We start from the raw sequence: 14,002 nt of genomic DNA, 5'->3' as shown, positions 1-14,002 counted from the left end.
TTCTCAAAGTGGAGGGACTAAATTTAGCACATACAGAGAAAAAGATGAAAAACAGAGATAAATCAAACTTAGAAACCTCATCATTCCAAAGTAATCTTAATAAAATGCATTAATAATAGGAGAGATAAATTTCAAAGGCTTTAACTTTAAATACCTGGGTCAATTTAAAATGTAATACCAGTCTATATTTTGATGTGCTAACACTGACCTCTCAATAGTTCTTCTGTAAATCATCAAGGAAACTTATGTAATAATCAATTTATACAATTAATCTGGTAGTTTTGGAATGAAATGCATTACTTTATAACAGAGAAATACAAAGCAATATAGTGAAACTTCCCAAGCAAATATATGTGTATCAACTGAAATACATACATATCAAATACATATATACACACACATATGTGTATGCATACTTGCAAATGTGTGCATACATATACATAGGTATGTATAAATATGTGTTTATATATATAAACATAAATATAGACATACACTTGGACTCGTGAAAAAGACCAATGAAAGCAGATAATGATAATTTGAAATGGTGAATTTAATATGTATTAAATCATAAAAGTGGACCAACATCAATAGAAACGAAAGGACAGAGAGCTGAGGGTGTGTGAACTGCTGCTCTCTTTTTGCTGTTGGGTCAACATGTCAGCAATGCTTTCTATATGGAGCATCTTGCAGACATGAAACAAAGTGGTTCCTTCCTTGCTTTGCCTTTGGATTGTGCTGTTGTTCGTGTCCAGAGACCAGACTGTTCATATAGGGCTCTTTTCCTGATTCTTGATTATAATCCCCTGAGGAAATCAGACGAGCCTGGGGTTACTGGAGACCGTGTCTTGCTTGGCGTAGTTATCATCCACAAATCATCTGCTATAAATATATCTCAGCAGGATCATCATCAGGCCAGCTCAGTAGCCTGCAATTTATGAAGGTTATGAGAAACAATGTGAAGGGTGAAGGGCTTTATTAAGGATGGCTTTCTTTTCTGACCCTGCCCTGACTTCTACTTGAATATAAATGATCCTGGGAGTAAGTGATCCTTTCCATTTAGGATTAAGCCTTTTAAATTCTCCCTTTCAGCTGTTATTCTTATGCCACTGTGTCATGACTTTAAGAATTTCTAAGAAACATCAAAATCACAGTGTTACAAGATAATATGAGAAATCACTAGGTGCAAAATAGAAGTATAACTGAACCTCCCATTACATTATTTCCTTTTTATGTATAAACCACCCAAAGCATTTTTTTTTTCTCCATTTTTATTCCACATCTGTCATGGTTTTCTTTTCCTCTGGATAAAGTAACAGAAATGAGCAAATTGCCTTGCAAAAATCATAATTATGATCTCTAGGAAGTTGAAATAAAATGTTTTTCTCCTTTGTGTTGCTCAATGTTCTTTGTTTTTAAAAGAAAATGTGTTTGCTTAAACGGTGTTTCAAAATTTGTTCTGGATATAAACCCTAATTATTCCTTTTAACATTTCCTTAAATGAATAAAAAATATTGTAAAGAACCAAAATGACACAAAACCAAAATGCCACCCAGGCTGCTCTCTTGCCGGTGATCTGTTACTGGGAAAATAGTTAAAGCCTGTTGGGGAATTATTAACTGTTTCCCTTACAGAGTGTTTATCCCAGGCACTCGTTTAAGAAGGGAAAGTCTTGAAGAGGGTCACTCTGTTAATATGTATTAAGAAGTAAAGGACCAATTTTAATATTTCAAACAACTTCAGTGGATAAAAGACCATCAGCATCTTCCTGTTTTCACTATCAATCTCTTTTAAAATGGTGTTCTTGGCTATCCATAATCGCCCCAGGGGAGAGAAACGAGCGGAGGAAAAAAATGCAAGAGTGAGGGGAACAAATGATGAAAAATTGCTTTATTCAACTTCACCTGCCGCTCGAGAAACTCACCCTTATGAAGATTCCAGCACTTTATATGAATTGCCCATGGTGGTTTCCTCCCACCACATCATTGCACTATTTTAGCACTTGTTTTGCAAACCACCAACTGCGTTTACAAGTAGAGACATAATCAGGAGGCGAATGACCTTTTGTAGCATGTATCTGAAGCTGGTTTATCAGACACTTCGTCAGCCAACTGTCCAGGAGGCAAAATGACTGATAGATAGATAATAGATAGATAGACAGGCAGATAGATTAAAAGGTGGGGAAACTTATCCCTTTTCCCTTTCTATATAATCTGGTTGTTTCTCTTCACCCCTTTTCTCGTTTCTTCCCACCCCGTCCCCAAACCTGTTACTAGGGAAACTTGAAAAAGAATCAGATGCATTAAGACTACAAAATGAAACAAAAGTTTAGACCCCGAAACCATGATTCCATTGCCAAGCAGAAAGCAATGCAAGAGCCCAACCTCGGTCGCCGCACCGCGATCCTGACAAAGCCTGTATGGAGCCAGAACAAATAAGATGTTAATTGCAGCCTCGCAGAGAAAAACTACTATTGTTCCAGCCAGAGACACTCAGCAGCTCGGGAGCTGGGATGTGCCCCCTCCGCTGCGGACTGGATCAATTCTGAATCCCGGTGCTAAAATGACAGCTCTCTGGCTGCGACAGGTCCGCGCTGAAAGACAGAGAAAGACGATCAAGTCCAGCATTCACTTCCCACCCTTCAGAGTCGCCTTCCCATCCTCCGCACCCCCCTGCCTCGCCTCCCAGTGAGTTTCTCTTACAGTTGGTCGCCGCCAGCCCCAGCGGTGGGAACTGAGGATGCAAAAACCTCCCAGACGCAGAAAATACCGCTTTCGGGACGTGCTTGGGTTTGAGTAGCCGTGACGTGCAGGCGCACCGCGGCCCTGGCTGGAGCTCCGTGAAGCCCCCCTCCCGCCAGCCTCTACCCCGCCCTCCCGCCGGGACTCCCTCCTCTCCCACCCTGCGGCTCCCCTCGCCTTCTCTCACACACCCGCCCGCGCACCCGGTAGGCAGAACTCCAGGAAGTCGCAGCGGCCGCGCCGCGCGAGCCGAGCCTCTGGCGGGCGGCTGGGCGCACCGCAGCTGTGCAGGAGAGGGCGCGCGGCACCCGGGACGCGCGCGCACACGAGCACGCGGGAGGCCGCTGCGCTGACGCGCTCTCGGGACACGCGCAGCCCCCGCGCGCGCGCCCAAGGGAAAGCGAGCACCGCGCGCCGGCGCGCACACCCGAGACAGAGCTTTACTATCTCGCTCCCTCTCGCACCTCCCTCCTCGCTGGGCATTCAAACAGCTTTCCGACATCACCAGCCAAGGATTTTTCCCCCCTCTCCTTAGTCGCCGTCCGTCCATCAGTACCTGCAGGGGGGAGGAGGAGGAGGGAGGAAAGCGGAAAGAGGAAAGAGCATAAGCTTGAGCCTTCCGATCCGACCACGAATACTCCCGTAATAAACCCACCGCCCCAACAAATCTGCCATAGCAGCCGCCGCCGCCGCCGGTCACTTCTCGTCTCAGCGCTTCCTTTGCTTCTTGGCTAATCGGTTTGTTGGGGGTAGCTTTTATGAAACAAATCTTCGCTCTTAAGCCACTTACATTTTGGGGGGTTCCTTAGAGTCTCCCTTGGGGGGGCTTCTCCTCCCTTTAGCCCCCCTCGGATTGGAGGTTGGATTCAGTTGGATACGGCGCAAGGTTCTGGGCTCCTGGTGGCTTTTTTTTTTTCTCTCTCTCTCATCGACCCCCCTTTCGTTCCCACCCCTCACCTTTTGCTTTTCGTATGTATGCATTTTTTAAAATAAATCCTGATTTTGGAAGCTGAGCCGGGGAAAATGGGCAACGGTGATTGGGACCGAAGGGGAGTCTCTCCGTCACTGTTGCTGGGACGCGTGCCTGTGCTGGTGTCTTAGAGCAAGAGCCTCCCTGAGCTTTCGGAGTGGAAGGTAAGGAAGGGGGTCCAGGGGTCACCTTTTCTCTGCCGGGGGTCGCCACCGTGGAGCTTTGGGCTTAATGTTTGAGAAGGGAGGAAAATGAAAGGAAAGGCTGTTGCTGGCGGATGGGGAGGCTGTGAGCAAATCCGACTGTCTGCATTTACTTAAACGCCGCAGTTGAAAAGTTAGAGAAGTCTGGTTTTCAAGAGATGTGCTGGGTCAGAAGGAATAAGCAGAGAGACCTAGAAAATCTGGCAGTTTTGTGTGATTGGGGTAATTTTATGGGGGGAAAATTTTAGGTTAAAAGGAAGTTAAGAGAAGGCAGTGGGTCTTCTATTGGGGGGAAAAATCTGTGGAGTGATGGCGCCGTCTATGTTCGACTAAACTAAAGTGTCACCCAGAAAATCAGTTGTGAGAATAGCTAAACTCAGTGCTGGTTTGCTTCTCAGCAAGAGATAGATAGATAAATAAATAAAACATCCTGACACCTCCGTGGCCAGCCTTTGCCCCTGCCCCCACCTCTTCTTTAAGAGGGAAATACAGCTTTTTGAACGGTCCCTGCAGTCCAAAGGGGGATGAGGGTAATAATTTATTTTTTATTATTTAGAACAAAACAAGACTCTGTACTCCAGACTGATGAAAAATAAAGAGCATTATACTGAGTGTGCTCTCTTGAGCAGGCATTAAAGTGCTATTTCCTCACTCTTTCTGATCATTGATGAGCACGGCATTGCAGACATGCACTGTCAAATAAATGGAAGCAAAAGTACCAGTTTCATTAGGAAAAGACATACGACCTCTTTTTGAGTTCCTGATTATAAAATGAAATCCCCTTTCATGGATGGAATTCCTAATTTAGACACTTATTGTCACATTGGCTCTCAACGCCTACACTCTATCCTGAAGAACACTGCGCAGACCTGCATTGCCTGCAAAGTGCAACAGCAAAAAAAAAAAAAAAAGAAAAAAAAGAAAAAAGAAAAAAAAGGAAATTATTTCCAGAATTTCTTACAACTTTCTCTGTTGTTGTTTTTTTTTAAACCTTTAAATGCTCATTGGCTTATTTTCTCATGAAGAAAATGCATTATTCATTGAGCTATTTGCTTGAAACAGAGAACACTGTTTTGATGGTCCCAGCAGTTCTGATGTTATTTTAAACTGCTGCTATATAGAGATTTAGAGTTGGGGCTGTGTTTGCCTATATCAAGACATAGAATTTGAATTATAATCTAGAAAATGCAGATATATCTTCAGGGACTTCGGTCACTGGATTTGGTGTGCATGCGTTGGTGTGTGTTATGCAATGGGAAGGAAGAGGGTTTTATCCTTTGGTTCAGAGAAGACCCAGGCAAAGGCATGAAAACTCTTAACTGTCTATATGTCTGTATGTCTGTCTCTGTTTACAGAACAGTGGAAGAGACTGCAGCCTAAAGACTTTTAAAATTAACTTGGCATCACTTTTATCAGCTCAAAGGCTAAACAAACAAACAAACAAAAAGCAGTGTCATTTATTCTAAGAAATAACTTCTTAAAGGTTAAAGCTGAAAAAATTCAAGTTATTTTTGGATAACAACTTACAGAGGTAAATATAATCAAGGACTACTTTATTATCCAAAGCCAGGGTTGAAATTTAAAAAAAAAAAAAAAGAAAGAAAAGAAAAGAGGAGCTTTGGAGTTGTTGTTGGAAAGGGAGCAATCCAATAATTGGAATCTGCTAGGAACAAAAATGCTAATGTGTTTTATTACCATGTGTAAGCCTTAAATTACAGTTGATAAGATAATTTTTCAAAAATTAAAAGACTGAAACCAGCTCAATTACTATGGTTTTGTATTTTTTTTTTTTTTTTTTTTACTGACATCACCTTTGGATACAGATACTAATACAGTGATCCACTTTATGTATCCCAAGAGGGCATGTCACATTGAAATGACTGCCTTAAATCCTGGTTCTCAATGGTGATGTTGAACAACAAGTCTCCCCTATGTGTTTATCCATCTATGCCCTTTCTCAAATGATGTTTTTAAAATTAATTAATCCACATGAATGCCCATGTTTTTGCAAAGGAATTTCTGAGCAGTTCACATGGTGGCCCCTGCAAAGGCAAGTGGGGCATTTGGGAGATGATGTTCCATCTGTAATAAATTATCATTTGTGCTTTTAAAATTGTGGCCATAATTTATCATCATTACTTTTCACATTTAAGAGAAGGGAAATAATGTGATGACAGCCTGTTCCCAGATTATCAGATTAGATTTTGTATGATGGTGTTTACTGCAGGCAAAGGACAGAGAGAGAGAGGTTGTATAGACTATAGACTGATTAATACTATTTCGACAATTAGCGTTTACATTATGACGTTTTAAAACTCCATGTTTTCCCTTTTCATTCGATAGAATGATAATGGACGTGGAGGATATCCTGGTAGATAAGTTAGGGCATTCCTGTTAATAATCTATTAAATGTTATTTTTAAATGGAATGTTGCGAATTTGACCACTGTGAATGGCCACATGAGGGCGCTGTTCACACAGCAACAGATAATTTTCCTGTGTTATAAAATAAAAATTACCTGTCCTTCTTTTAAAAAGGGTTTTTTCTACCGAAATCTTGAAAACAGCTGGCTGTAATATTGAAAGGAGTTTATTTTCTCAATGCGTGTAGACTCCTACTTGCATTTTACTTTCATTGCCATTTTTACAGGCCAAATGACATAGGATGAAGGCTGTTCGTAACCTGCTGATTTATATATTTTCCACCTATCTCCTGGTTATGTTTGGATTTAATGCTGCCCAAGACTTCTGGTGTTCAACTTTGGTGAAGGGAGTCATTTATGGATCGTATTCTGTAAGTGAAATGTTTCCCAAAAACTTTACAAACTGCACTTGGACGCTGGAAAATCCAGATCCAACCAAATATAGCATTTACCTGAAATTTTCCAAAAAGGACCTTAGCTGCTCTAACTTTTCACTCCTGGCTTATCAGTTTGATCATTTTTCCCATGAAAAAATAAAGGATCTTTTAAGAAAGAATCATTCTATAATGCAACTCTGCAATTCCAAGAATGCTTTCGTTTTTCTACAATATGATAAAAATTTTATTCAAATACGTCGAGTATTTCCATCTGATTTCCCAGGATTACAGAAAAAAGGGGAAGAAGATCAGAAATCTTTTTTTGAGTTTTTGGTATTGAACAAGGTCAGCCCAAGCCAATTTGGTTGTCATGTATTATGCACTTGGTTGGAGAGCTGCTTAAAATCAGAAAATGGGAGAACAGAATCATGTGGGATCATGTATACAAAATGCACCTGCCCTCAGCATTTGGGAGAGTGGGGGATCGACGACCAGTCGCTGGTTTTGTTAAATAACGTGGTGTTACCCCTGAATGAGCAGACAGAGGGCTGCCTGACCCAGGAGCTGCAAACCACCCAAGTCTGCAATCTTACCAGGGAGGCCAAGCGACCACCCAAAGAAGGTAAGTGGCCAAAGGAGAGGGGAAGGTGAGCGGGGGAGCACTTTTGGGAGATGGAGTTAAAACGTGCTGTTTCAACAGACAGGCCTAATTTTTTCTCCTTTATTGTCACTTTTGAATTCATTTGATTTGTGGTATTCACTGATAAAGGTCTCTTGAGCTAGTTTTAGGATTCAGGGTTTTAGAGATAGGGCGGTGAGGGCTGGATAGCTCACCAGCATGCGCTGGAAGTGCGGGTGGAATTTTCAGGAGAAAGATGCAGAAACCTAGAGCCAGCTTGTACTAGAGATTGGTGAGGAGGGAGAGGGATGCCATTATTCAGGCTGCAGCCCCTTGAGGTGACACAGACGCTCCACCTGTGAAATGGATTTATAGACATCTCCCTTCTGCTCCAGCCCAGCAAAACGTCCACTTTACTTCCTCTCTCCTATGCCCACAGAGTCCTTCCCTCTCACTCCCCACCCATTTCCAGGTTTGATTTTGGGGCATCTTGGCTAAAAGGTGGTGCAAACTCATTAGCTTGCCTGTTTGGACCAAATGACTTCCTGACACTTGAAGGCAGGGGTATACCTTCTCCCCTGGTCTGGAATTTTATTTGAGGTGCTTGCGCAAAAATCTCGCACGCTTGCTCTTTCCTGGGTCAGAAGGCAGTCACTAGAAGTGCAAACTCTCCAGGTCTTCTGGTTCTGGAGTCGCCTGAGGATGGGGTGGAGGGGTGCAATGAAAACACATACTGATCCTTTAGGACCCCATCCGCCTCTTGAGAGTGAATTTTTGTCTTTATCTTCTTGGTCCCCGGTTGATGCACAGAAGAGAAGGAACGTCTTAGAGCTAGATGGGGGGAGGGAGGGGGAGGAAGTGCAGCGGAAATGCGGAAGAAAAAGAAAGTACAGGAATGATTTATAGTTTTCACCCAATCCCCAGTGGGGGAGCTACCAGAGGATTTGAGGTTGTGATGATGTGTCATAATGCAAGAAAGCGTGACATATTTTGAGAAAATGACTTTTCTTGTTTGGAAGGTTAATGGATGTTGTGTTCCATTCCTTTAAGGACACGGCTGATACATATTCGTTCTTGCTTCCCAATCCTGCAACCAGAGAGTGTATTGATTTCTTATGCAGGAAATGTTTTCTGATCGCCACAAAGATCCCAGTCTGTGGAAAGGGACAGCCAAACTCCAGTCTCCAAGCTCCAGTCCCTCTTTCCTTTTCCTCAACCAACAGACGTTGTCTTTGTGGCCAATATAAAATTGACACGTTGTTGGAGAATTTTCTTTAAGGGTAGCCAAGGCTTTGTAAGGGGGAGTGGAGGAATGGAGAACCTAAATAGCCTAACGCTATTTCTCTGCTGGCTGCAATTTAAGGGATGGAAATTATGGAAGAGCGATGGTCGGAGAGGAAAAGACCTGTTAGAAAATGAAGGCAGACTAATGGCAGTGAGAGAGGGGTGAAAACCTTAAAGATTTCTGCAGGTCACTGTTTCACTATCAGCTGTGACTGAAGAAAACAAAGTGGTTTTAAATTGCAGGAGTTATTTTCTGTAGTAAAAAATCCCAGAGAAGCACTTGCAACTGCAGGGATGGTATTTAACACCATTTAAAACTAATTAGTGTCCCCTAGAATAAGAAGCTACAGTACACTCAAAAAATGTGATGTTACAACCTGGCTAATAAACAATTAACATAAGAAGCTGGTTTTTGTTTGCTTTATTGTTATTTTAATAAAATTTAGAAACTCTGTTTCTTCAATGGTTAAATTTCTATCATAAAATTGAGTACTGATGACAGTGGAAAGTGAATTCAGTGTCACAACTCTTTTATATGAAAGGTAGTAAGTGACAAAAACAAAGTTTTAGTGTGTACAATAAGCATGATTTTCAAAGATTTTGTTGATCATGACCTTGAAATGTGGGTTAAGATAATGCTGGGATTTACAGAAGCTACACTAGATAGCCATTTGTTTTGTAAGTGAAGACAAATAAGAGTGATTTTAGACCATGGGAGACAAATTGTATATTGTTGTTTATTCACTGGCAAAATGAAAAAGAAATACCTTCACTGACAAATATACTTACATTTAAAGTGCAGTATGATGTTAACAGAGTTGAACTAGAAAAGTTTGTCTCATAGGGGAGCAACATATGCTATGTCAGTAGAAGTGCATAGTCTATTCTGTACATTGTGAATTTGTGTTCTTTGTTTAGGTATTCTGAGGTCAGAAAGGTAAGGATAAGAAATTACTGATGACACAATTGTAGCTGATGCATTTGTTAAGTAATTCTTACAGAGTACCTGCACCACTCTTTACCCCAGTTAAATAATATCTCTTTGGCTAGGCTACATTGTAGGAAAGGAATGTGAAAATCTGTTGACCTTTGATTTAATCAAATTTAAGCAAAGTACATTTTGTCTTCAATATTTGATATTAATGATATATAAAATACTAATAAATAATTATTTAATACCATTTCAAGTAAACTACCATATAATGACATAGAGCTTGAGGTTTTTCATTACATATAGTTGTGCTACTCATATCTCATTTTATTCCAGAGTGTCATTTTATATGATAGCATGTAATTCTAGCTTTTAAAATTAGGTTTTAAAAATTCAACTTATATTTTATATTACTTGAAGTTTTCCATTTCCTATTTTAAAAGGTTGTCTTTTAAGTTACCAGAGGAATAAATACAAGATTACTCTCCTTTGACTCCCATTTTATTCACTAATAAATACTGACTCAGAAGGCCTGCCTGGAGTAGAAATATCTTCAACACGTATTACACCATAGAAGTGGCACAAATTCAAAGAGTCTTCACACTTAGTAGATGTGATTCCAGATTGTTTTGTGTAATACTAATGGTGATGGCAAAGACATATCAAATGTTGAATATTGTGAGTGTGTCCACTGGTATTATGAACTCATATTTGGTATTTAGTATTGAAGAAACAATAGACTGTCAGGAGTGGGATGCCTACTTTGAGATAGGATTTATGCTAGAACCGTCTTTAATAATATATTCATGTGCTGAAAAATTTTATAACCAGAAAACAACAGCAAGAAAACTATTGCTGTTTTTAGTGACACTAACAATTACAAATGTGATCTTGAATATATCATACAAAGTAAATTATTTGACTAATGCTTCATTAAAGTATTACATTTGAGTACATTTTAAAAATATCTTGTTTAAGATCATATTTGACGTATTTGGGGGTATCATGTCATTATAGAAACTTAATTATTTCCCTAATTTTTATATGAAATTGTGAATTATTAAGTTGACAAAATAAAGCCTTTTTTTTTTTCCCAAATAAAAATGTCGTATTCCATACAGCTTTTTAAAAACCTCTTAACATATAATGGCTATAACTTAAAAAAAAAAAAAAAAACTCAAATGACGCTGTGGTTTACCAGATTTTAGGTACAAGTCTGGAGAAAGACTGGTATTTGTTAACAAAGTCATCTTTAATTGTCCTGAGGTCTTTACTATGGTTTATAGGACTGTTTTGCTGAAGATAATTCTGGACTGTATAGCTGAGATATAAAATGTGGAATAAAAATATCTTATTTCTTACCACTTCATTTACAATAAATGATTAAAACAGTTTTGGCAGAAAAATTCCACACCAGGATATTAAATCACGTAATAAGCCTTAATGGAATCTTTGTTTCTTACTGGCATCAATGGCGCTACTTATGTGAAAGGAAATTGGGATCTCTGTATAGATTCCAGGAAATCTGAACACACACACTCATTTGTCTTTCTACTCTGCCTTTGCTAATCCTTGATATTCCACTCCCCAAGGGAAGTCTCACCATAGGCCTGTGTAGACTTTAGCTCATGCCTGCGTGTGTATGTGTTGGTATTTTTAGGCACATATTTGCAGTCTAAAGTGATTTGAGTCTATGTCAGTTTAATCGTCCCCATTTCTTTTTACCTTTGTTCTGTTTGCCCTCAGATAACTTTAGGAGTCATCATTCACCTTTCTCTTTATACTTTTTTCATCTTCCTTTTTTGTCTTGTATATCACTGCCAGGATGCCATACTCTTTATCAGAATGCAGAAAGATTTACTGAATTTGTTGTTCCTTGAAGAAACAGAGTGATAGTTTGCCCTTTCCCTGTGCTACATCCTACAGACTTTTGCACATACTATACTTCTTTTCTAGCATTCATCATATTGCAGTGTGATTTTACATTAATATTTTCATCTCGACTGGACGCAGTGACTTGCGCCTGTAATCCCAACACTTTAGGAGGCTGAAGCGGGTGGATCACGAGGTCAGGAGTTCAAGACCAGCCAGGCCAATATGGCGAAACCCTGTCTCTACTAAAAATACGAAAATTAGCTGGGTGTGGTGGTGGGAGCCTGTAATCCCAGCTACTCAGGAGGCTGAGGCAGAGAATTGCTTGAACCCTGGAGACAGAGGTTGCAGTGAGCCAAGATGGCACCACTGCACTCTAGCCTGGGTGACAGAGCAAGACTCTATCTAAGGAAAAGAAAAAAAAAAAAAAAAAAATCCTGAGGCTTTCAATTATCCAGCACACTCTGAACGGGGTTTTAGTAAATATTGGTTGAAATGAATGTGAAATAAATGAAACAAAAATATCTCAATAGGAAAGACAGCAATAAATAGGTTACAATAAAAAGAATAGAAATACGTGACTTTGGGAAAGCATCCACCTTTTACTTACAGCTTTATTAGGGGAAGATTGCTACTATTTTTATAATTTCCAATGTTATTAATGCATTATTGATGTCAGTTCCTGATCTACAAAGTGTTATTTTAAAAGTTTTTAAAAGAACAAGAACGACTTACTAACAAACATTCTTAATTATTTATATGTTTATTTTAAAATGTCAATGATAAATAGAACTTGCTATGTATGCCCATCTAGAAAAAAAGTGGTAAGAAAATTTGCCAATTTCTCTCTTTATTTGACTTCATTTCTCTCTCTGTTTCTCTTTTCTGGCCCTAGCATTACTTGTACAGTAATGACATTTTGCAAATCCTCTCCTCCACACTTTGAAGATAAACATAAGCTGTCTTTCCAAGAAATAGGAAAAGACTATTTACACATCAGTTTCAATGTTACTGTTATTCACTTTTGATTATGATCTATGTTAATGATGGAATATTAGTAAAAATTGTAGGCCTGGTCAAGTATAACAAAATGCCACAGTTATTCTGTTTGCCATCTTAGAATTTCGCCAATTAAGGAGTAGCTCATATATGTAGCATTTAATGAAAGAAAACTCCATTACATGGTAACATATATTTTGTAGACAATAGATTTAAAATACTAAGAAGGGTGTGAACACAAGTGCATTTGTATGTATACCATGCATGCACACATGTGCCAGCATTTGTGTTCCAGAGGATTTTTACTACAGCTGTAGATAAATGTACTTCAAGTTCATTTTCTACCAAAATCAAGATAGGAATTTTACTTCTCTTAAAATCCAGCTTTTTGCATGTTTTCTTTTACTTACTTTGCTAATAGAAGCAATTTTATTGTTAAGCTGATTTTTTTCCATGTATCTAATTTATAAATCATAGTTTTTCTTTAGGCTAAGTCTGATATATATTACCTATAAAAGCAATCTGGCCCTTGGAAAATAAATCATTGTTTCTTTAAAAATAAGATTAACAAATTTTTTTTTTTCTAAATTGTATGTATTGGGTTTTAAGATCATGAACCAAAGAGAGCTGAGTTTTAATTTGCTGTTCCTTATAATGACTATTACTCTATATTATCACTTTCTTATTTTCAGAGTAGGCTAATAATGCTTATTTCTCAGGGTACAGGAGGATAGGAAATGACATCATGTATAAAAAATTAATAAAATTAATGACTTGGAATATTTCAGTTCCTGTCAGTGCCTGTGGAAATTTCTTCCCAATTCAATTAACTAATAAGAAATCAGAGATATTACTTTTTTTCTAGATGTGTCACTTCCTTGAAATGAGAAGCATGATTTGGTATAAGAAAAACTTTGGTCCCAAAAATGACTCAGCCACTTAGTAGCACCTTTGACAAGTGACTGAGCTTGACTAACTAATAAACTGAGAATAATACCTACTGTAATGGAGTGTCATACTAAATGAGACTGCGTGTAAGCTCAAGTTATGTTAGGCCCTCGATAAATGTTAGTGCTCTTTTCTTTTTCCTTTTTTGAGACAGCGTTGCCCTATTGTTGCCTAAGCTGGAGTGTCATGGTGTGATCTAGGCCACTGCAACCTCCGCCTCCGGGGTTCAAGCGATTCTCCCGCCTCAGCCTCCTGAGTTGCTGGGATTACAGGTGTGCACCACCACGCCTGGCTAATTTTTTGAATTTTTAGTAGAAATGGGGTTTCACTATGTTAGCCAGGCTGGTCTCGAACTCCTGACCTCAGGTGATCCACCTGCCTCGGCATCTCAAAGTGCTAGGATTACAGGCGGGAGCCACCGTGGCGGCCCAGTGCCCTTTTCTTTTCCCTCAAACTCCCTTCTTCAACTTCTGGTAGATCAAAACAATTCCTGATTAAAACTCACATTTTATTTCAGACATATCTATATTCTTATGCAATTTTCTCATAAAATATTAGAAATTGTTTATCATTTGTATAAAATAAAATTACCCAGACATGATGACCTGTGTCCAGGATGGAAAAAGTTAACATTCAAAA

At 39.2% G+C, this 14,002-nt stretch overlaps 3 protein-coding genes across 7 annotated transcripts in view; 2 read left to right on the top strand and 1 right to left on the bottom strand.

Annotated features, from left to right (window-relative positions):
* Positions 1-535: 535 nt before the first annotated feature.
* Positions 536-3,441, bottom strand: LOC716824 (uncharacterized). Of its 3 annotated transcripts, XM_078001260.1 has the most exons (4): positions 2,700-3,288; positions 2,382-2,590; positions 1,922-2,128; positions 536-925 (listed from the first exon to the last, which is right to left on the bottom strand). In XM_078001260.1, exons 1-2 carry the CDS (start codon positions 3,286-3,288, stop codon positions 2,490-2,492), a joined length of 690 nt encoding a protein of 229 aa, XP_077857386.1. In that variant the 3' UTR covers positions 536-925; positions 1,922-2,128; positions 2,382-2,489. The 3 variants fall into 3 exon arrangements, with proteins under 3 accessions (XP_077857386.1, XP_077857384.1, XP_028703286.1); XM_078001258.1 differs by having other exon boundaries at positions 2,382-3,288; XM_028847453.2 differs by having other exon boundaries at positions 1,922-3,441.
* Positions 3,162-14,002, top strand: part of ADGRB3 (adhesion G protein-coupled receptor B3) — a 738,657-nt gene continuing 727,816 nt past the window's right edge. For 2 of the 3 annotated variants that reach the window (XM_015136644.3, XM_015136641.3), the window contains exons 1-3: positions 3,162-3,872; positions 5,267-5,442; positions 6,561-7,332. In XM_015136644.3, coding sequence (XP_014992130.2) covers positions 6,576-7,332 — 757 coding nt within the window. In that variant the 5' untranslated portion in view covers positions 3,162-3,872; positions 5,267-5,442; positions 6,561-6,575. The remainder of the gene's footprint in view (positions 3,873-5,266; positions 5,443-6,560; positions 7,333-14,002) is intronic. The other variant, XM_015136642.3, reaches the window with a different exon arrangement.
* Positions 3,745-5,326, top strand: LOC144340734 (uncharacterized). Its single transcript, XM_078001261.1, has 2 exons — positions 3,745-3,872; positions 5,267-5,326. The coding sequence occupies exon 1, from the start codon at positions 3,762-3,764 to the stop codon at positions 3,837-3,839; it is 78 nt and encodes a 25-aa protein (XP_077857387.1). The 5' UTR covers positions 3,745-3,761; the 3' UTR covers positions 3,840-3,872; positions 5,267-5,326.

Source organism: Macaca mulatta, chromosome 4 (assembly GCF_049350105.2).
Source record: "Macaca mulatta isolate MMU2019108-1 chromosome 4, T2T-MMU8v2.0, whole genome shotgun sequence".
NCBI lineage: Eukaryota > Metazoa > Chordata > Mammalia > Primates > Cercopithecidae > Macaca > Macaca mulatta.
The sequence above is the reverse complement of the archived record's forward strand: the minus strand, read 5'-3'. Positions and strand labels throughout refer to the sequence as shown.